The 22,558-nt window shown below is 35.4% G+C and overlaps 1 protein-coding gene across 3 annotated transcripts in view; it reads left to right on the top strand.

The window, feature by feature from the left end:
- Positions 1-12,088, top strand: part of PNPLA8 (patatin like domain 8, phospholipase A2) — a 47,740-nt gene extending 35,652 nt beyond the window's left edge. For 2 of the 3 annotated variants that reach the window (XM_055420796.2, XM_055420794.2), the window contains exons 8-10: positions 787-981; positions 7,452-7,647; positions 11,002-12,085. In XM_055420796.2, the coding sequence (XP_055276771.1) occupies positions 787-981; positions 7,452-7,647; positions 11,002-11,276 (666 nt within the window). In that variant the 3' untranslated portion in view covers positions 11,277-12,085. Of the gene's footprint in view, positions 1-786; positions 982-7,451; positions 7,648-11,001 lie in introns of all 3 variants that reach the window. The other variant, XM_055420795.2, reaches the window with a different exon arrangement.
- The last annotated feature ends 10,470 nt before the right edge of the window (positions 12,089-22,558 follow it).

Below are 22,558 nucleotides of genomic sequence, written 5' to 3'. Positions count from 1 at the left end.
CTGGGATTCTCCAGGCAAGAACACTGGAGTGGGTTGCCATTTCCTTCTCCAGATTTTAGTATATGCCCAACTCTTATCCATAGTGGCCTCTTGCAGGATTTGGCATAGAGCCCTAATAAACTTAGGCCTCACTAGTACCATTCAGCTTCTTAAAGTTCATATAGCAAGTCATTAACAGATACATCACATTTTATATAAATTCAACTGATATTGATAAAACCTGAGACCCTAGGTGGTAAAGATTAGGTTTTTTAATTAAAAAAATAAAACCCAGCCACGAGTTATTAACTATGATCAAAAAGCCTTGAAAATTAGTTTGTGTTAGAGTTTCAGTTACTAAAGTCATAATGCTTTCAAAGAGCACAGGAACAAAGATTGATTTATAAGTGATATGAAAATAGTGTATTATTCATCTTTAAGTAGTTTTTGTTCGTTGCTACTACTGCAGTAGCAAATTTAAAGGTCTGCAAATTTATGCCTTCTTGAATCTCTTTTTAAATAGCTAATCAAATCATGTAGTCAAAGAATATCTTTTATTACAGTTCTCTCATAATGCATTTCTCAAAATTGTCCCAGCCTTTGTTACTGTTTTCCCATTAAAAAAAAAAAAACAAAAACCTGTTTAAAAGGATCTGCTTCTGTTTGCTTAACATTAGGGTTATGTTATACACTTTACCTTGATGGGTAGAGTTGTAGTGTTCATTCATACCACTAAATAATATTTAATTTTTACAGTCCCAAATATTGCTGCTTACAATGCGTATTGTCCACTTTTTAATCGACTAGGTAGCTGCAGTAAGTACCATAGTGAACAGAGGGATAACACCAAAAGCCTTTGTGTTCAGAAACTATGGACATTTTCCTGGAATCAACTCTCACTATTTGGGAGGCTGTCAGTATAAAATGTGGCAGGCCATCAGAGCCTCATCTGCTGCTCCGGGCTACTTTGCAGAATATGCGTTAGGAAATGATCTTCATCAAGTAAGTTGACTGTGTGGCTTGTCTTCTAAAACTTTACGTGACTGAAAAGAGTCGGCACTTACAACTGAACTTAGAGGGATCCACCAAGGAAACTCCTCATGTCTCCATGTGGCAAAAGATGTGTGTGCAGTATAGGATATTTTTAGCTGTTTGTTTTTCTTAAATTAACAAGCCTTCTGGTATGAGAGTGTATTTTAGGAAAGATTTGTTTGTATCTTCTGAAATGAGATTCATGACCAGTTACGATAATTTTAATTTGATGGAAAAATGAAGTAGTATGTGTGCTTGGCTTTCCAGATGTGATAAAAATTAAAAGTGAAACAGTCCCTAAAAATGCAGAATGCAGTCTGTTGACAGTTTTGGTGGACATATTTGGAAGGAGATGTAATAAAATAGTAATACTAAACTCTCAGTAGGTTAGCTAGGTGCCAGACACCTATATAGTCCTTTGTACACATTTCCTCACTTAATTATGACGGCTTATGAGGCAGATAGAGTGATGTCCATTTTGCAATGAGAAATTGAAGTCTTAAGAAAAATTAAGTGACCAGACTAGGGTTGCAGCTGTTAATTGATGGAGTTAGGATGCTGTCTATAATTATACTATTTTAAAATTTATGGCTAAATGATATATTAAGCTGAACATTGTTTCTATAATGTTGAATGATATATTCGTTTTCTTTGACCAGGGCTTTTATTTATCATAAATTATTTTCCCTATCAAGTTTTCCCACTATTTATGAAGATCTTAACTCATAGTTTATACTCAGTGATAAAAAAGTCAACAAAGCTTTTGAGCTGATAACTTCCAAAATATATGTTTTAATGTATGCTTACATTAAAGAGTCAGACACGACTGAGCGACTTCACTTCACTTCAATGTATGCTTAGTTTATTATATGCTACTACACTTAAAATTCTTTGATGGAGTGACTAACCTTAACTCTCCTGTCTGGCTCAGTATTCAGATATAGTTAAGGAGAAAACTTATTTTGATAATAATTTTTAGATATTGTTCAAAAACTCATAGTTTTAATATAACATAGCATCTATATATGTGTTAATGTTATAATATCTACAACGTTGTTATCAATTTCGTCTTCTATAATTTTATGTACCAGCTTAGATATATTGTATTTTTGAGTGTACATTCAGCTATCTCATTTTATTTCTGTCTTACCAGAAGTAATATTATAATCTTGGTAATTAAGAGATTAAAATTGGTTTCTTTGGTCTCTGGAGTCAGTGCAGACTGTTTCCTACTTGGTCAGCTCAGTCATTGCAGAGTTATGTAAGGCACTTCCCATTCTCGCTTTCCTTTGCTTTATTCCTCCCCCTCAGGGCAGAAAGTGCTAGCTGTAGAGCTTTGTTCTGACATTTTATTTCGGGACTTACTGGTCAAAATAAAAATTGTATTTTAATATATATGTTTCCATTTGTAACGATGACTTCTTCATATTCCATAGTGTTTTCACCATGTCATAAATGGAGAAATAGCAATTTATTTGGAAATGTAATAGTTAAAGTTTATATCTTACAACTTGAAGGCTTGTCATGCTACAAAATTGCAGTTATGCCAAATATTAGTGAAAGTCTCAAATGATAAGTTACTGCCTTTCAGGACCATACATTCCCAAACTTCAAAAGAAGTTATCTCATTTGCTCTTTATGCTTTATCTGAGAGGAAATAGTTCTAAGATTTAATTTAATTTGTAGAATGCAAATCATAAACCAAAGTAATTCAGTGATTCTTTTTCCATTTCAGATTAGACTAGTGATATTCCTTTCCATGCCAAGCAATTTTTATTTTGATGACCATAATCTTTGAACTTAGGCTGGTCTACAGATTAAAATAATTTATATAAATTTTGTTTAACGCATGTAACTATGCAGGGAAATATACTCAATATTTTGTAATGACCTCTGAGGGAAAAGAATCTGAAAAAGAAAATATTTAGTTTCACAGATATATATATATATATATAAAAATGAATTTGTGTGCAGACACGACTTAACGGTTACACCACCACCACCTCCATCACACCTGAAACTAACATGATATTGTAAATCAACTATTCTTCAATTGTAAAGAATTTAAAAATAATGCATAAAATCATATATGCCAAGAATATACTTTCATGTAATTCAGTGACTTGATTCCAGAAAGATTAGCACATCTAACTTAAGAATGTTCTGATATAATCTAGAATCTAAGCAAACCATATTTGAGCAAATATTTTCCTTATTCCATATTCCTTTCTGGATACTTGAAGAAATGGGGTATTATTCTCTTCCAAAGACACCATGTAAGGCTGATTAGCGTATTCTAAGATATGAATGATCTTAATTACTTAAACAAAGAAAATATTCAAGCAAAGTTCCCTTCCTACTCTTCAAAAGTTGCCAAGAAGTTTTAAAACTAGAACTCAACTGTTTATTACAATCCTCTTCTCCTTAGCTCTTAGAATAATTATATTCAGTATTTCTGGTCTCGTTTTTAAAATGAGACTGTCATATCTTTTTAACTCTCATGTCTGACATATGTTTTAATGTAAGTTCATATCCTTTTTATAATCAGGTAGAGTATAAATTATACCCTAGTGGTTCAAACTATAAAGAATCTGCTGCAATGCAGAAGACCTGGGTTTGATCCCTGAGTTGGGAAAATCCCCAGGAAAAAGGCATGCCAACCCCCTCCAGTATTCCTGCCTGGAAAATTCTATGGACAGAGAAGTCTGGCAGGCTTCTCCCGTAGTCCATGGGGTTGCAAAGAGTTAGACACAACTGAGTAACTAACACTGAAGTACAAGTCGGTGGATGGGTAGATTTCATTTGTCTTTGTAAAGAAATGAATGTTATTGCAGTATTTCAAGCTTTATTAGATGTCCTGGGAAACTATAAAGTAGGAGGAATTCTTGAATAGCTTCTAAAGTATCGTTTATCTCCCATAACCCAAGTAGCATCATATTTATCTTGAAATAATTACTTTTACAAAATTATCCCTTCTCTCTTTTTAACAACTTTATTGAAGTAAAATTGATAGACAAAAAACTACACATATTTTATGTGTACAGTTTAATGAAGTTGATCATATGCATATCCCTTTTCTCTTTCCACCTCCTCCTCCAAAATTAAATCAGTTTTTTCCTGTCTTTGGAGAAAGATCTTGATAAATTAGCTTGCACTGAAGGTTTTGCTGGCTGATTCTAATATATTATTTTTTTTAGTCCTTATTTACATTTTGAAACATTGGGGTCAGAACTCAGAATACATTAATCTAAAACAAATTATGATATTTCATATATACCTTCCAAGTAAAGGATGTTTTAAGCAGAAAGAGCCTGCCTAGCTTTTCTGTGCTAAATTATGCCTGTGCCAGGCCACAACTAACAATATTCATTTTAACTGGATAAAATGTTGAGAGTGCTTACTCAGTGCCAGACATTATGTTAACCATAAAGAATATGAAGGTTTTTAATAATTGCTGACATATTGTTTGTGTTTCCTGGATCTTACCATCAAATAACTCAAAACTAGAAGAAGATAAACAGTTATAGAATGAGATGGTAAATTCAATAATAAAAATATGTACAGAGTTAAGAAGTAGTATAAAAGATGTGATTTATTTTGTCAGAATTGGCTTTACAAAGAAGTCTTCTGAGTTTACATATAAAGAATGAATAGTTGATTAGGATAGAAATCGGATGGAGAGGACGGGGAATCATTGCTTAATGGTTGCAGATCCTATTTGGTGTAATAAAAACGTTTTAGAAAACATTCTGAGTGTTACTGATGCCACTGATTTGTAACCTTAAAAATGCTTAAAAGGACCACATTTATGTTATATATATTTTTTCATAATAAAAGACAAATTTTAAAACACCCTATTAGGAAGTTCCCTGATGGTTAAGATTTGGCACTTTTTTGCCATCACCCAGGTTTAGTCCCTTGTCATGGAACTGAGATCCCCAAAGCTTTGCTGCATGGCCAAAATTAAAAAAACACTAAACATGAGTTGATTAAGAGACATTCATTATTAGTATGGTCCATCAGTTATTTTCCGGTATAAATTCTGATTTATGATATGAAATGATTAAATATACATTAAAAGCAGTAAAAAGTATCCAGGTATTAGACTTTTAAGCACATGCACTATGTACTACAGTTAAAACACAATCTTGTGTACCTCTAAAAGATAAGTATCACTTTACTTAACAAGTTTATTTTTCGAGTCTGTTTTACCTTAGCACTTAGAATAAGCAGTGGCTGATAAACATGAAGTACACAATAAATAAGTAAATGTGAGTATGAATACTGTGTGGGTGGAAAGGCTTCAGAAGATGCCATAAACATTACATTAGCATAATGACTTGCTGATAGAAAAGGCATCTAACACAAGTGGGCTCTCATCTAATAAGAGTGGGGTAATAACTCTGTAAATGGCTTAAGGGGTGGTATGCCTTACCGCTGGGCTGAAGTGAATACCAAATGTCAACTTCTGCACTTTTTTGGATGGAAACCAAGTAAAGTTTAAGGAACAGGAATTTTAATTTTGAAACAAGCCATTAAAATCACTGAAAACTTGGCAACTTTTGATGGGGGGTTAATTTAATTTTTATCACTTCTTGCTAAACCTTGTTTGCCCTTCTTTTCTCCCCTTTTTCTCTTTTCTTAATCCTTGTTTATCAGTTCAGTTCAGTCACTCAGTCATGTCCGGCTCTTTGCGACCCCTTGGACTGCAGCACGCCAGGCTTCCCTGTCCATCACCAACTCCCAGAGCTTGCTCAAACTCATGTCCATTGAGTCAGTGATGCCATCCAGCCATCTCATCCTCTGTCATCCCCTTCTCCTCCTACCTTCAATCTTTCCCAGCATCAGGGTCTTTTCCAGTGGGTCAGTTCTCATCAGGTGGCCAAAGTATTGGAGTTTCAGCATCAGTCCTTCCAGTGAATATTCAGAACTGATTTCCTTTAGGATTGACTGGTTTGATCTCCCTGAAGTCCAAGGGACTCTCAAGAGTCTTCAACACCACAGTTCAAAAGAATCAGTTTTTTGGCGCTCAGCTTTCTTTATAGTCCCACTCTCACATCCATACATGACTACTGGGAAAACCATAGTTTTGACTAGATGGACCTTTGTTGGCAAAGTAATGTCGCTGCTTTTTAATATGCTGTCTAAGTTGGTCACAGCTTTTCTCCCAAGGAGTAAGCGTCTTTTAATTTCATGGCTGCAGTCACCATGTGCGGTGATTTTGGAGCCCAAGAAAATAAACTCTGTGTTTCCATTGTTTCCCCATCTATTTGCCATCCATGAAATGTTGGGACCAGATGCCATGATCTTAGTTTTCTGAATGTTGAGTTTTAAGGCAACTTTTTCACTCTCCTCTTTCATTTTCATCAGGAGGCTCTTTAGTTCTTCTTTGTTTTCTTCCATAAGGGTGGTGTTGTCTGTGTATCGGAGGTGGTGGTTGTTTCTCTTGGCAATCTTGATTCCAGCTCGTGCTTCATCCAGCCCAACATTTCACATGATGTGCTCTGCATATCAGTTAAATAAGCAGGGTGATAATATACAGCCTAGACATACTCCTTTCCCAATTTGGAAGCAGTCTGTTGTTCCCTGTCCATGGAACTATCCTTCTTTATAGTTTTTATGATAATGAAATGTTTCATCTAAAATAGCCAAATGATTAGAAGTTGCAAAGTATAAATATAGAATTGAAGATAAAAATATTTTAATGAAAGAAATAGCTTTCTGCTGAATTAGAAGTGGAGTATGGGATGGGCATCATTCATTTTATCCCATTCCTGCATAAACCTCACGTGATCTATCTACTCAATTTTGAACAGCTATAAACTTTTAGAAAATTATTTTCTTTCCTTGTGGATTCTTCAAAATAATGTAGATTATTGATAATGCTTAGAAATATAAAGCTTGCCTACTTTGTTTAGGTTATATCTGCAATAAATGAAATTGATACTTTGAAATTGTATTGTTAATAAAATTTCAACTTAAATTGCTTTAATCAATTTGGTTTTATTTGATTTGTGGAAGAACTGGTCTTTATTTGGTAAAACCACAATTCTTTTGTTAGATTTTATATAAACTCTATTAACCACTAAACAAGGATAAAAACCTTTAAGAGTAATTCTGTTCATTTGAGTAATTTTGCACAAAATATTCAGAGCAATCCAAAGTTCATAAAGAACCTCTGTAATAGTAAAGGAAAGTTTAATAAAGCCAGTAGGGGCAGTGAATTTTCATATGACTTCTTTTGTAGCCTTAGTTTATAAAAATAAATTCACTTTAAAGGAATCTCTTGTTTTTAAATAATTTGTTAAGTTTATTACGTAGTTCAGTTTTCCTAATTGAGTAAATTTCAAACTGTGGAAAATGTAATTTGTTTTCACGTTTGTGAAAAAGAATTTCACTTCAAATTTACTTCCTATATGTGTTTGACTTACATTTTGCAGGATGGAGGTTTGCTCCTGAATAACCCTTCCGCATTAGCAATGCACGAGTGTAAGTGTCTTTGGCCAGACGTCCCATTAGAGTGTATAGTATCCCTGGGCACTGGGCGCTACGAGAGTGATGTGAGAAACAACGTGACATACACGAGCCTGAAAACCAAACTGTCCAACGTTATCAACAGTGCCACAGACACAGAAGGTCAGTCTGTTTGTTTGCTGTCTTAACGTGCTTCGCCTTTAGAATTCAGTTTTTGGTAGACTGTGCTGATGCTCCCTGCAAAAAGTACATGGTTATGTCTGTGTTGCAGGCTTAGGAAGCACATGGGAGCGGGTCTTCGTCATTTCTCTTTCTCCTCACTCATTTCTACAGTAGCAACTTCTCTGTGGGAGCTAGTGGTACCTTTGCCTCCTTACAGTTGGAGAAGTAGCTGACAAAAGAGTAGCACAAAGGCTTGGTTGGAGACTCTTAAGAAAAAGAAAAAGGAGGTTGGTTCAGATAAACACAGGATAACAGGGAGAGAATCAGAGTACTTCTGGATTATTTAAAAACATGGAGGCAAACCAGAATAAGTCCTTACTTCCATTCTGGCTGCCCCTGTAATCTAGCCTTCGTAATAAAGCCCAAGTGATTCTTTAAAATGTAAATTGCATCATGTCTTTACCTGGTTCCAAACCCTCTAGACTTCCCATCACACTTGGAACAAAATCCCAAAGTCTCATTCACTGAAATTCACCAGGCCTTGGAAGACCTAACCTTTGAATGCATCTCTTCCCCTTCTCTCAAGCTGTGTCCCATCTGTAAAGTGTGTCCAGCTACACTTGAATTCTTGCTGTTCCTCAGCTTCCTAAGAAGGCCCTGCCTCAGATACCTGTCTTCTGTTTGTAAGGCCTTTTCCAGATATCAGTACATGCTCGATTCCCTCCCTTAACTTCATTCTGATCTCTGCTCAGATGTCACTTTTCCTGAGAGCCCTTTTCTGTTCACTTTCTAATCTCTGTATCCCACCAGAATGTAAGCAGGAACTTACCCAGCTAACTATGTTGACTGCAATGCCTTTCACATAGTCGGTAGTCAGTATTTGTTGACTTTCTAATTTTTGCCTTGAGGTCTAGAGCTCCTGATTTTACTATATTATTTTTAAGTCCTACGTGAAATCTGTTATTAAATTTGTGAAAAGAGTTGTTCCCACTTAACAGCCCCTTGCTTCTGAATCTCATTCTTTCTCTATTATCTTATTACTGACTGAGTCATCAGCCTATATGAGCATCTTAAACTTCCCACTAAGGATGTTTATTTATTAAATGATAACCCAAGAAAAGGTGACATTCTGGATTTTTCACTGTCTACAATTTTGTTGTCAAATCAATAAAATATTCTTACCGTAAACAGTCTTCTTAGAAAAAGATCGCTTTGATCAGTCTCATGATACTTATATGTATACCTTGTGCAAACCACATTATTGGCTCACTTGAGATTTTTAAGAAATATGAAATACTGCCTTTGTGCACATACACTCTAGATAATGCAGAATTAGAGTGAAACATGTAATTGCTGATATTCGATGGTTATTGATTTATAGAAATAGCAGTTTCCTTTGAAAGTTATATGCAAGACCTGAACAGTAAAAAATACAAAGCATTACTGAGAGAAATTAAAGCAGGCCTAAATAATCGATAACTCTGCTCATGAATTGGAAATGTCAGTATTGTTATGGTGGCAAACCACAAATTGATTTATAGACTTCATGCAACTGCTAGAGAAATCAAAATGGACTTTCTGTGGTGTAGAGATTAACACGATGACTGTAAAATTCATATGGGTATGCAAAGGACCTAGAGTAACCAAAACAGTTTTGAAAAAGAACAAAATTAGAGGACTTAGACCCTCTGACTTCAAGGCTGTAAAACTACAGTAAGCAAGGGTGGTGTTTGCATTAGATCAGTGGCCCCTAATAATACAGAAATTGATCCAGACATGTATGCTGAAAAGATTTTTGACAAAGTTAACTCAAAGAGGAAAGGATAATCTTTTCAACAAATAGTACCAGGACAATTAGATAACTGTATTTAAAAAACTGAGCCTTGACCCTTCACACCATATACAAAAACTAACTTGAAATGGATCATAGATCTACAAGAGTTAAAACTGCAAGTCTTCTAAAATACCCTGGAGAAAATCTTAATGACATTGGGTTAGGTAAAGAGTCTTTGATAGTACATAAAAGGAAAAATAGATAAATTAGACTTCATTAAGTTATAAATTTTGTTCTTCCAAAGACACTTTTAATAAAATGAAAAGACAAGCTCTCTACTGAAGTTAATATTAGTAAAATATGTTCATCATCAGAACCAAATGTACGATCAGATGCAAAACATATAGAAAATGCTTCCAATATATCATATAAGGAATATATAGAGATGAAAACAAAACAAAAAATCAATGGAAAAAAATGGCCAAAATATTTGAACAGACACTTCACTGAAGAAGATAAGATATACAGGGGACTGATAAGTACATGAAAGATTTTTCAACATTATTAGTCATTAGGGAAATGAATATTAAAACCACAAGATACCAGTACACACCCTCTAAAATGATTAAAAATAAGACCAACAATAACATGTCTTTGCAAAGATCAGGAACAGTGGGAACTTAAATAATCCTTATGGTTGACATGCAGAATGGTGCAACCATTTGGAAACGAGTGTTGTTCTTCATAAGATAAGTAAACTTTTACCATATGAACAAGCAGTTTCATCCCTGAGTATTTATGTGAGAAAAATAGAACCATATATCCACAAAATGATTTAGGATTATTTCTAACAGCTGAAAACTTAAGAGAAGCAGACCCAGACCAGAGAGAACAAATTGTGTAATATCCCTACAGTGAATTACTACTTAGCAATAAAAAGGAAGAAACTATTGATCCATACTGCAACATGTATTTCAAAAGCATTTTGCTGAGTAAAAACAATAACCAGACACAGAAGAGCTATATATATATTCGTAAGTTTGTTTATATGAAATTCTAGAAAAGGCAAAAGATAAGGGAGGAATCAACCATAAGGAGGCATGAAGGAGCTTTTGGGGTGATGGCCAATATTCTGTGTCATGGTTGTTGTGATCAAACAAGTGTATACAGTTGTCAAAACCTGACAGTTTAGACATTTAAAATTTATTAACCTTATTGTATATAAGTTATACCTCAATAAAGATGATCTCAGGAAATTAAAAAACAACAAAAGGCAAAAGGAAGGTTGAAAAGGCATCTCAGCAGTGGCTAACAGTATGACTGAAAACAGAGAAGAGAGTCCTGGAGCTGGGATTCTAATTTAACAGAATTATATGGTATAGATCAGGAATTGAATTTCATTTCATAGTTATATTCAATATTATGCATTCTTTACTCCTGCCGTTAAGTAGCTAGAGTGTGAAAAATAAGCAAGGCTTTCTGATTTGCCTAAAATAGGATAATTTAAATAAACATAAAATTAGATCATGGAAGAATAACTTGATTTTTTAATTCGTCCTGTCCTCTCTTTGTTTCAACAGAAGTCCATGTAATGCTTGATGGTCTGTTACCTCCTGACACCTATTTTAGATTTAATCCTGTTATGTGTGAAAACATACCTCTAGATGAAAGTCGAAATGAAAAGCTGAATCAGCTGCAGTTGGAAGGGTTGAAGTACATAGAAAGAAATGAAGAAAAAATGAAAAAACTTGCAAAAATATTAAGTCAAGAAAAAACAACTCTGCAGAAAATTAATGATTGGATAAAACTAAAAACTGACATGTATGAAGGCCTTCCATTCTTTTCAAAATTGTGATGAGTGTGTGTGTGTAGTCTCCTAACTGGATGCCTGTTGAGAAGATCCACAGAATTCAATAAGGAATCGTGGGGTTCAGCATAATTTATCTTTAAAATGCTCTTGAATTCTGGAGAATCCTGAAAAGACAGTGTTTGGACCAGCTTGCACAGTACAGAGAGAGTGTACTTGGTTACAGAATTCATATGGAAATTAGGTTTTTATGATGTTAATAATTAACTGTGCTTTAGGAATCTTACTGTACTAGTTGGTTTTAGTACATATCGATGTATTGTTTGATGTTTGAAAATTTATTAATATATGTGCCAAACAAGAACTGAAAACTATCACATTATACTTGGTATTTTTACTTTAGTCACCATAATCATGTTCAATTTATTTGATCATTGATTTTCTTTCATGTGGAAAAACTAATTTCTTCTTCATTACTTTAAACATTACTTAGGTTTTTAATAGCTACATTCTGTGATCCAAATGTTGCCACCCACGATTGTCATGTGATCTAAACAGATGCAGAAAAAAAATGGAATTCTCTCTATCAAAGGACTTTAACATTTGAAATATGAAAGAGCCAGATACCGTTTTCTATTCCAAATATGTTTATTTCAACATTGTTTGGTTCTGAAAGATAGGTGAAGTTCCAGTCAACCACTTTTCCCCCCTAAAATTTCAAGACGATGCTGTGTGTCCATTTTCCAGCTCTAGCTTATCATTCACTCATGAAATTAATTATTTGAATTTACTGAGTAAATACCCCATCATTAGCAAAAAATAAACTGTTGAAATAATCTGTTAAAAGGCTGATGTCATTTTTTAATTATTTACTGTTTATAATGTAGCCTGTCATCTCTTTGTAGCTCTGTCAACAGTATGCTTTAAAAAAATGTCAGCCTTGTTTTATCTTAACTCCTTTAACCATCTAGACTTCACAGAGATTAATAACATATGCAGCAACTTGCATCATTGTTTATGCTAACCAAATTCATCTTTGTTGTGTTATCTGTCTGCCGTGTAAATCCTTTACCATGTTTAGATTTGTCAAGAAAAATGAAAAGAGGTGAGTGTCCTTTGCTTTCTCTACATAAACTAGAGCTAAACCCATTACTGTGTCTTTGCATCAGTGCTGCGTAGAGCCAGTGAGACATGGTTCACAGATGCTGGGGGAGCGGAGCATCTGGATGCTAATTTGGGCTCCGATGCACAATCCTTCTGTTTTGACTTGGAGGAGGGTAAATAACCTCTGGGCTTCAGATATTTTATTTTGGGAAAGTGGGAAGAGCTAGCTCGAAAATTTTATTTACTCTTAGGGCAACTGAAAAGAAAATTCTACATATGTAGAAGCAAAAGATTAGAAGAGATGTGAAAATGAATTTTCAGTCCTACACAGGTAAAATATCTGCTCTTTTCAAAGAAGCAAAGAATTCTCTGTTTTAGAAAGAAAATGTAGTAAATTATCCAATTCATCAATTATTTTAAAAATATAGAAAGTAAAAGTTGTAGCTCAGTCTTTTTTGGATAATTCTGTTCTTATTTATGTGATCAGTGCTGTGCTGGTAATATTTCACTTATTTCACTTCTGTACTTGCTGCTGCTGATGTCCATTATTAACAATGGTGCCTTGGGTCGAGTTGTCCTTAGAGGCATATAGGCTGGAGTGGAGAGAGCCTGGCCGGGGTTACAATTATGCTCTGCACCTCTCCCTCTCCCATGCCACTCTATCCAGGAGAAAGTAGATGACAGAAGGAACCTTCTGAGAGGGAGGGAAGTCAGGAATACTGGGCATGCAGTCTGATGGTTCACAACCCCTGCTTCCTGCCCAGCAGTTTCTGACAACTGTCTTCTCATTTCACTTGGAATAAATCTGCTAATGACTGAAGGACTGGGACCACTAGAGTTCCAGGCTCAAAATTTTACCTGACCCGCTAGGCTCTAGAAATAATGGTTGGCCCAAAAGTTCATTCAGACTTTTCTGTAACATCTTACAGAAAAACCTGAACAAACTTTTTGGCCAACCCAGAAATTCCACTTACAATTTTAAATATTCCATAAGTATCAGTACTAGTTAATGTGACTAGAACCATCGCCCTGTAACATCCAAATTACAGTTTTTAGATACAGTGTAAAGTAACTATGAAGCTACCGTTGATTTCTAAAGATAGTGTAAAACAGTCCTTTCAGACCACAGATATTGCATATTCATATACATCTAGAAGAACTTGTACATATAAGGAAAATGCAGATAATTGGAAATCAAAATATTCTGAATTTTCATTGTGATATAGCAAAGTTCAAGTACAATAAAAGTATTACTTAATGCAGTTTACGTACTTGTAAATTGCATTCTTGTCCTAACGTGATGCAGTTCATCTGTTTTATAGCTAAAGTTAACTCTCCATCCCTTGTTTTTGCTTGACTGATTATTTCCGTCTTAAACATCACAGGGTACTTTAACTGGAGCTTTTTCTGGAACCACACACGGCATCTAAGTATATTCCCATGTCCCTATCTCTGTCCTTGTTGCTTTTGTTTTACTCACTCTCCAACAAAAGGTACACCTGGTTGGGTGGCGCACCCATTTTCAGTTTGTCCCCATTTGTACTTGAAACTGATTATCTGAAGAAGTGTGTCATTCACCTGAGATAACCTTCACTTTACAGTGAAGCCTGTGCTTTCCTTTGTCCAAAAGGAGAGTGGATTTCTTTTCAGAAAAGAACAAAAGAAAAGAATACTCTCCTGAAATATGAAGACACACTACCAGGTAGGTTATGGGTTCTTAAAATTATTTTGATTTTTTTTTTAAATACAGCAATGTGTGCCTTTCAGGTGGCTATATTTTGAAAAATGATTGAAAAACCAAAATGTGTCTGCTGTCAATAGTTTTACAGCTAAACCAGTAAAGTTATTAGATTGTAGTTCCACTTTTACTATAAGGGAAATTTCATAGCTCTGAAAGTAGAGAAACATAAATGTGTTTAAGTGTTTTCACATCTGTAGAGGAAATGTGAGTATTTTTATGATTATTACTCGCTAATATCTAGCACTTATTGCCAAACACTATGCTGAAAGCTTTATTGTCACTATCTCATTATATTATTTATATCCCTGTGGAAGAGGTACTATTACTATTATCCCTAATAATTAAAAGGAAGTTAAATAAGGGCTTCCCTGGCAGTCCAGTGGTTAAGACTCCAAATTTCTAGCACTTTACTACAGAGGATTTTAGGAACTAAGGTCATGCATGCCAAAAAAAAAAAAAGTTGGGCTGAAACTCCAATACTTTGGTCCCTCGTGCGAAGAGTTGACTCATTGGAAAAGACCCTGATGCTGGGAGGGATTGAGGGCAGGAGGAAAAGGGGACGACAGAGGATGAGATGGCTGGATGGCATCACTGACTCAGTGCACATGAGTTTGGGTAAACTCTGGGAGTTGGTGATGGACAGGGGGGCCTGGCGTGCTGCGATTCATGGGGTTGCAAAGAGTCAGACACGACTGAGCGACTGAACTGAAAGAGAAAAATCATAAACGTTTTGAACTTTTTGTTTCTCTCAAGTAGCCAGGTTCAAAAGTTCATTATTGATTGTGCAAATATTTATTAACTGACATCTTTGTTTCAAGATCGACCCCACCCTTTACATCACCCATATTAGATCATTCCTGCTTTCATGTGAAGTATCTTTTTCTCCTTCATTTTTTATAGCTTGATTGAGGCGTAATTTCCATACCAAAAAAGTGTTTTCGATACCAAAACACTGCAAGTGTTCAGCACTTTGTAGTAGATTTATAGAGTTGTGCGATTATCAAATAATCCAGTTTTAGAGCAGTGCCATCATCCACGGCTCTCGCCTCATGCTAACCATCAAATAGTCCAGTTTTAGAGCAATGCCGTCACCCACAGATCTTGCCTCATGCTTGTTTATAGCCATTGCCTACTCCTGTCCCCTGCTCCAGACAACCAGTGATGTGCTTTCTGTCTGTGTAGAGTTACTGTTTCTGGATATTTCCTATAAAGGGGATCATATAGTATATAATCTTTTGCATCTGTTTTCTTTTCACTTAGCATGTTGCTGAGATTTATCCAGGCTGTAGCATAACAGTAGTTGGCTCTTTCTCATTACCGTCCATGGGGTTGCAAAGATTCAGACACGACTGAGCAACTAACACTTTCAATAGCTATTGATGCTGAGTATCTTTTGAGGTGTTTATTAGTTATCTGTATGTCTTCTTTGATGAAATATCCATTCAACTCTTTTGCCCATTTTTAAATGGTTTATTTTCTTGTTATTGAGCTGTGCAAAAGTTCTTTATATTCTAGATGCAAGTCTCTTGCCACATAATATGTATCTCCCAGTCAGTGGCTTGCCTTTTCATGTTTTCAGTAGTGTCTTTTAAGTATGCATACGAGTTTTTAATTTTGATGGTCAGGTTATCAGTTTATTCTTTTGAGTTAATTTTGTATATGATATGTGCATGTGTATTCAGTCACTCAATCGTGTCCAACTCTTTACAACCCTATGGAAACTGTAGCCCGCCAGGCTCCTCCGTGGAATTCTCCAGGTAAGAATACTGGAGTGTGTTGCCATTTCCTTCTCCAGGGTATCTTCCTGACCCAGGGATGGAACCCATGTCTCCTGCATTGGCAGGTGGATTCTTTACCACTGAGCCACCTGGGAAACCTATATGGTGTGAATAAGGGTCAAATCTCTCTTTCTCTCTTTTGCATAGGGATAATAGTTGTGCCAGCATCATTTGTTAGTCGCTTAGTCATGTCCGATTCTTTGTGACCCCCTAGACTATAGCCCGCTAGGCTCCTTTGTGGAATTTTCCAGGCAAGAATACTGGAGTGGGGTGCCATTCCTTTCTTCAAGGGAATCTTCCCTATCCAGGGATTGAACCCAGGTCTCCCACATTGCAGGCAGATTCTTTACCTCTGAGCCACCGGATCGAGAAGATCCCCTGGAGAAGGAAATGGCACCCCACTGCAGTATTCTTGCCTGGAGAATCCCATGGACAGAAGAGCCTGACAGGCTACGTGGGATTTTAAGAGTCGGACACAACTTAGTGACTACGCCACCACCAGCGTCATTTGTTTTAAAAAAATCCTCTCACCACTGATTTGTGTTTGTTCTTTTGTCAGAAATCTGTTATCTTTATATTTGTGAGTTGATTTCTGGACTCTCTTTTCTGTCCCATTGACCTATATGTTAATTTTCTACTAGTACCACAGTATCCTGTTACTATAGCTGTATATTAACTTTTAAAATCAGACAGTAGAATTCTTTCAACTTATGCTTTTTCAAACTTATTTTGGTTTTTGTGGTCCCTTTGCATTTCCACATAAATTTTAGAATGAGTTTGTTAGAGCACATGTACACACACACAGCTGAAATTCTGATAGGGATTGTATTGAATGTATTAAGTTGAGGGAACTGACATATTAACAGTATTGATCAATTGTCTCTGTCCTTTGAAGTATACAATGAACATGGACTATCTCCATTTTATTTAGATTAAAAAAATTTTTTTTCTAAGCAGTGTTTTACAGTTTTCAGTGTATATATCCTGTACGCCTTTTGTATTTATTTCTAAGTATTTTTAAGTGTGCAGTTCCAATTGTACAGCAATATGAATATATACTAAATATTGCAGTTAATTCTTACACAGAATTAACTGGTGTAAGGAATTTAAATCTCTGGAAATAATATTGATTGAGAAAGATCAGATCTAATTCTGAATTAGATGATATTTTATTGTTGCAGGTGCTCAGTAACTGGTAAGTTACTGAGTTAGATTTTAACATTTTGTCTTTCCTTATTCTTATGTAAAATATTTTGAATTTATTTCTGATTAAATGAGTTGGGTTAGTGTTCAGTTTCAATCAGTAAAAACAGGAATTATAGACTGCTTTAAAGAAGATCAGTGTGGTAGATGCTTAAGACATTCATTAGATTTAGAGTTAAGGAGTTAGCTTGCTTTCCTTTTCATATGTCTTCATTGTAAATTTCTGTGTTGATACTAACTAATGAAACAAAATCCTTTTACATAGACTAAGCAATTACAAGCCTTCAAGTGTAGAAGTTCCTGAAATGTATTTAGTTAGAATAGGAGCCAGTGATGAATTTAAACAGTGGCTCAAAACAGTCAACATATGCAGGATATAAAATTAATACACAGAAATCTCTTGCATTCCTATATACTAACAGAAAACAGAAAGAGAAATTAAGGAAACAATCCCATTCACCATTGCAACAAAAAGAATAAAATATTTAGGAATAGGTCTACGTAAATAAACAAAAGACCTATATATAGAAAACTATAAAACACTGATGAAAGAAATCAAAGATGACACAAATAGATGGAGATATGTATACCATGTTTGTGGATTGGAAGAGTCAATATAGTGAAAATGAATATACTACCCAAACAATCTATAGATTCAATGCAATCCCTATCAAGCTACCATTTTTCACAGAACTAGAACAAATAATTTCACAGTTTGTATGGAAATACAAAAATCCTCGAATAGCCAAAGCAATCTTGAGAAAGAAGAATGAAACTGGAGGAATCAACCTGCCTGACTTCAGACTATACTACAAAGCTACAGTTATCAAGACTTACGGTACTGGAACAAAGACAGAAATATAGATCAAAGGAACTAAATAGAAAGCTCAGAGATAAATCCACTCACCTTTGGACACCTTATCTTTGACAAAGGAGGCAAGAATATTCAATGAAGAAAAGACAGTCTCTTTAACAAGCGGTGCTGGGAAAACTGGTCAACCACTTGTAAAAGAATGAAACTAGAACAATCCTTAACACCATACACAAAAATAAACTCAGAATGGATTAAAGATCTAAATGTAAGACCAGAAACTATAAAACTCCTAGAGGAAAACATAGGCAGAACACTCTCTGACATAAATCATAGCAAGATCCTCTATGACCCACCTCCCAGAGTAATGGAAATAAAAGCAAAAATAAATGGGACCAAATTAAAAAAAGCTTTTGCACAGTGAAGGAAACTGTAAGCAAGATGAAAAGACAGCCTTCAGAATGGGAGAAAATAATAGCAAATGAAGCAACTGTCAAAGAATTAATCTCCAAAATATACAAACAGCTCCTGCAGCTCAATACCAGAAAAATAAACGACCCAATCAAAAAATTGGCCAAAGAACTAAACAGACATTTCTCCAAAGAAGACATACAGGTGGCTAGCAAACACATGAAAAGATGCTCAATATCACTTATCAGAGAAATGCAAATCAAAACCACAGTGAGGTACCATCTCATACTGGTCAGAATCAAAAAGTCTACAAACTAAATGCTGGAAAGGGTATGGAGAAAAGGGAACCCTCCTACACTGTTAGTGGGAATGCAAACTAGTACAGCCACTATGGAGAACAGTGTGGAGATGCCTTAAAAAAACAAAAGAACTGCCATATGACCCAGCAATCCCGCTGCTGGGCATACCAGGGAAACCAGAATTGAGACACGTGTACCCCAGTGTTCATCACAGCACTGTTTACAATAGCTAGGACATGGAAGCAACCTAGATGTCCATCAACAGACAAATGGATAAGGAAGTCATGGTACATAGACACAATGGAATATTACTCAGCTATTAAAAAGAATGCATTTGAGTCAGTTCTAATGAAGTGGATGAAACTGTAAGCCTATTATACAGAGTGAAGTAAGTCAGAAAGAAAAACACCAATACAGTGTATTAACACATATATACGGAATTTAGAAAGATGGTGTTGATCTTATATGAAAGAGAGCAGAAAAGACACAGATATAAAAACAGACTTTTGGACTCTGTGGGAGAAGGTGAGGGTGGGGTGATTTGAGAGAATAGCCTTGAAACGTGTATATGTGAAATAGATTATCAGTCCAAGTTCAGTGCATGAAACAGAGCACTCAAAGCTGGTGCACTGGGACAACCCAGAGGGATGGGATGGGGAGGAAGATGGGAGGGGGGCTTCAGGATGGGGGACACATGTACACCTCTGGCTGATGCATGACAATGTATGGCCCCCACAGTATTGTACAGTAATTAGCCTCCAATTAAAATAATTAAAAACAATCGACATGAAAGCTCATCTCAGGCTTTGTGAGTTTATGAAAGTGTACACTTTCTTATTTTTCTTTTACCAGTTAGCAGGACAACAGATAAGACGTTTTTATAGAACATCTGTTCTTTCTTACAGATAAGAAATTGGCCACTTGATTTATTTTTTAGTTGTTTTTAAAGCTGCCGTAATTTACCTTTGTTCATCCAATGTATGTTATTCTGACAGATGTGTGCTCCTCGTGAATGACAGCTATTAAATGCATAAGCTTCCTCTTTGCTTCCTTTATGCATGACAGCTATGACATTTGAGTGTTTGCTAAGTACCAGGAGCTGAGCTAAGCAGGGTGCATGTATTATTTAGCATATTTAATACTCACATGTAAGCCTATGAAGTGAATAGCATAATTATCCCTTATAAAGAAAATGTTTCCCAAGATATCCCAGCTAGGAAGTGGCAGATGAACCCATTTTCTAAACCATGATACTTCTATACGTCTTCCATAGAATGTCATTTTGTGAAATGTTGTGACGAGATTTCAGGTCCCGTTTACTAAACTGAATCTGTAAACTCTTATGTTTAATCAGTGAAGTGTAATTCTAACATCTAGTAGTGTGAATACTTTCTGTGTCCTTGTATACCACAGTGGTTCTCTACTAGGAGTGGTATTACCATTCTCCCTGAAAGGATTTGAAAATCTGAGAGAGTGAGGGGAGATTGTCTGGGGGAGCTACTGGCCTTTAGTCCCCCAGGAGTCACAGACGGTAAATGTTATATATACAACGCACAGGGCAGCCTCTCATAATGAACTCTTCCACCCAAAATAGCCATATTGCTCCCTTTCAGAACCATGAGCTGCTTATCTTCACAGTGTAAATGACGGATTTCTTCCACAAGAAATTGAGGGTGTACTTTGCCCAGAGTTAGGGTGCATATTTGTAAAATTCCGTTTTGATTTCATCTCAAGGGAATTCTTTGTGCATTCATTGCCCCTTGTTCACTTGTTCTTTTTTTTTTTTTTTCTTTGCCAAGTTTAAATACAACTGAACTCTTCACTTAATCTTACTTTTTGGACCAAATCTGTGGCAGTTACTCTGTCAAGACTAGGAAGGAGGGAGATCACATTAAAAAACAGTTTGTTCTGTTCCTGGCAGAGCTATCCACCATCCGAAAAAGGATTCATAGAGTACAGATGGCCCTGAATGAAAGTGTTTTCATGTGCTGGTCCAGGGGTTTGATAAATGTGTGTCTCTCAAGAGTCAGACCGATTGCCTTGTTCATTACAACCTTTATTTAACTGATGCAAGTCAATTGAAATATTCATTACACTCCACGGATCCATATTATTAATTGAGTCTTTTGAAGTATTGACTGTAATGTTGACTCACATTCATGATGAAAAATTTTAATACGGATTCATTCCTTACCTCTAGACAATATATATAGTGAGTTGTATTTTAAAGATTTCAGTTTGATTGACTATGAACAGATTACGTAGTCTGAAATGGTTGAGACCCAGTAATAGCTATAGCTAACATTTATTGCCATATAATCTTCATGCCAAGGTACTGTCATTATCCTTATTTTATATTAGCACTGAATGATGATGGTGGTGATGAGAAAAGTCTTACATTTCTTGCCTGCTATTAAGTTTGGGCTCTGTGTCCTTCCCCAAAGAGAAAACAAATAACATTTTCATTATAAGTGGGAAGTTACCAATCATAATGTGGACATGGGTGGATAGCTGTCTTTCTTAAATTATTTAGCTAAAATACCAAACACCTTATTATCCCTCCATGTATTTTATTCTCATCTACATCACATTTAATACCTGATTTATATTTTTAGACAATTTTCATGGATCAGACTAAGATAAATGTGCTCATCTTATAGAAGATTCATGTCAGTGTATGGCAAAACCAATACAATAATGTAAAGCAATTAGCCTCCAATTAAAATAAATTAAGAATTAGAATTGTGACTTGATAGCACTCTTTCTTGGCTACAGTCCATGGGCTCGCAAAGAGTTGGACTGAATGACTAAGCACAGCACTCTTTCTTACAGAATGGACTGCTACTGACAATGTTTGTAAAAAACAAAATGATAACAGCAAGCCAAAAATCAATCCAATTATCTGCAAGGAAACAAAGGCTGTGTCATTTTACATTAATTGTGTGACATTGTATTCCCAACACACCTTGCCCCAGAAAGTATTTAATGTAGTATTGTAATTAAATAGCCTATCAAAATAATTTTAAAAGAACTCTGAGTACAATTAAAAATAACCCATACCTTGGCCAAACAACAGAATATGAAAAAGCAAAAAAAGTCATCCAGTGTTTTGTGCCAAGATACACAGTCTTTGGAATTCACTGTAGGAGTTTTGCAAAGAAAGGTCTTAACTTTCATTGTTTTATACAATGTACCACCTTTTCAAAAACAGATGTTTTACGGTAGCAAACAGTCACCGTGCTTCTGTGTTTGTGATACTATATGAACAATCTAAGGAATTCTTAAAAGTCCCTCAAATTTAAAAAGTTAAATAAAACTAGGGTAACTTGCCCGTCTCCCTGCCATTCAGATTTGGCCTTAAAAACATGTTTTTTAAAAATAATTCTAGTAGAATTAAGAACCATTTAAAATCACTTTTTTTTTTCTGTGTCTCAAATGTAAAAACTACATCTTGTAAATCACGGGTGCTGCTATTTTGCTAATTTTGAATGAACTTGTTTGGTATCAGGATACAGTTAATCTGTGCACATCTAAACATGTTGAATGCCATTTCCTGAATTGAATTATGTGAAATGGTACCAATGCTGACACTCAGAAATTATAGAAGTAATGAAACTCTAGACTATTTGCTTAGTATATAATGCAGATATACTAACATGCATATAGTGTATAACAAAGAAATATACACTTCAGAGGTTTTGATGAAGGTTAGATGGTTAAGAATTTTGTGATACACACTTATACTACTCTCATTTTTTGAGTATGGGTGAGTGGCTATGTCCTGATCTCCCGATGGAACATCCCAGGTGTCTATAATAGTATGTGGAAAAATACTGCTACCAATCCCATCACAAATATAATCATCAGCTCACAGAGTGAGACTTCAGCTTTCTTCAGAGTAATTTTCACAGTCTTATATGCACTGCAGGAAAACACAGAATAGGAAAGACTAGAGATCTCTTCAAGAAAATTAGAGATACCAA

Source organism: Moschus berezovskii, chromosome 3 (genome assembly GCF_049115385.1).
Source record: "Moschus berezovskii isolate FMDL1 chromosome 3, NW_MosBer_1.0, whole genome shotgun sequence".
Classification (NCBI taxonomy): Eukaryota; Metazoa; Chordata; class Mammalia; order Artiodactyla; family Moschidae; genus Moschus; species Moschus berezovskii.
Note: the sequence above shows the minus strand (reverse complement) of the source record. Positions and strands in the feature narration are given on the sequence as shown.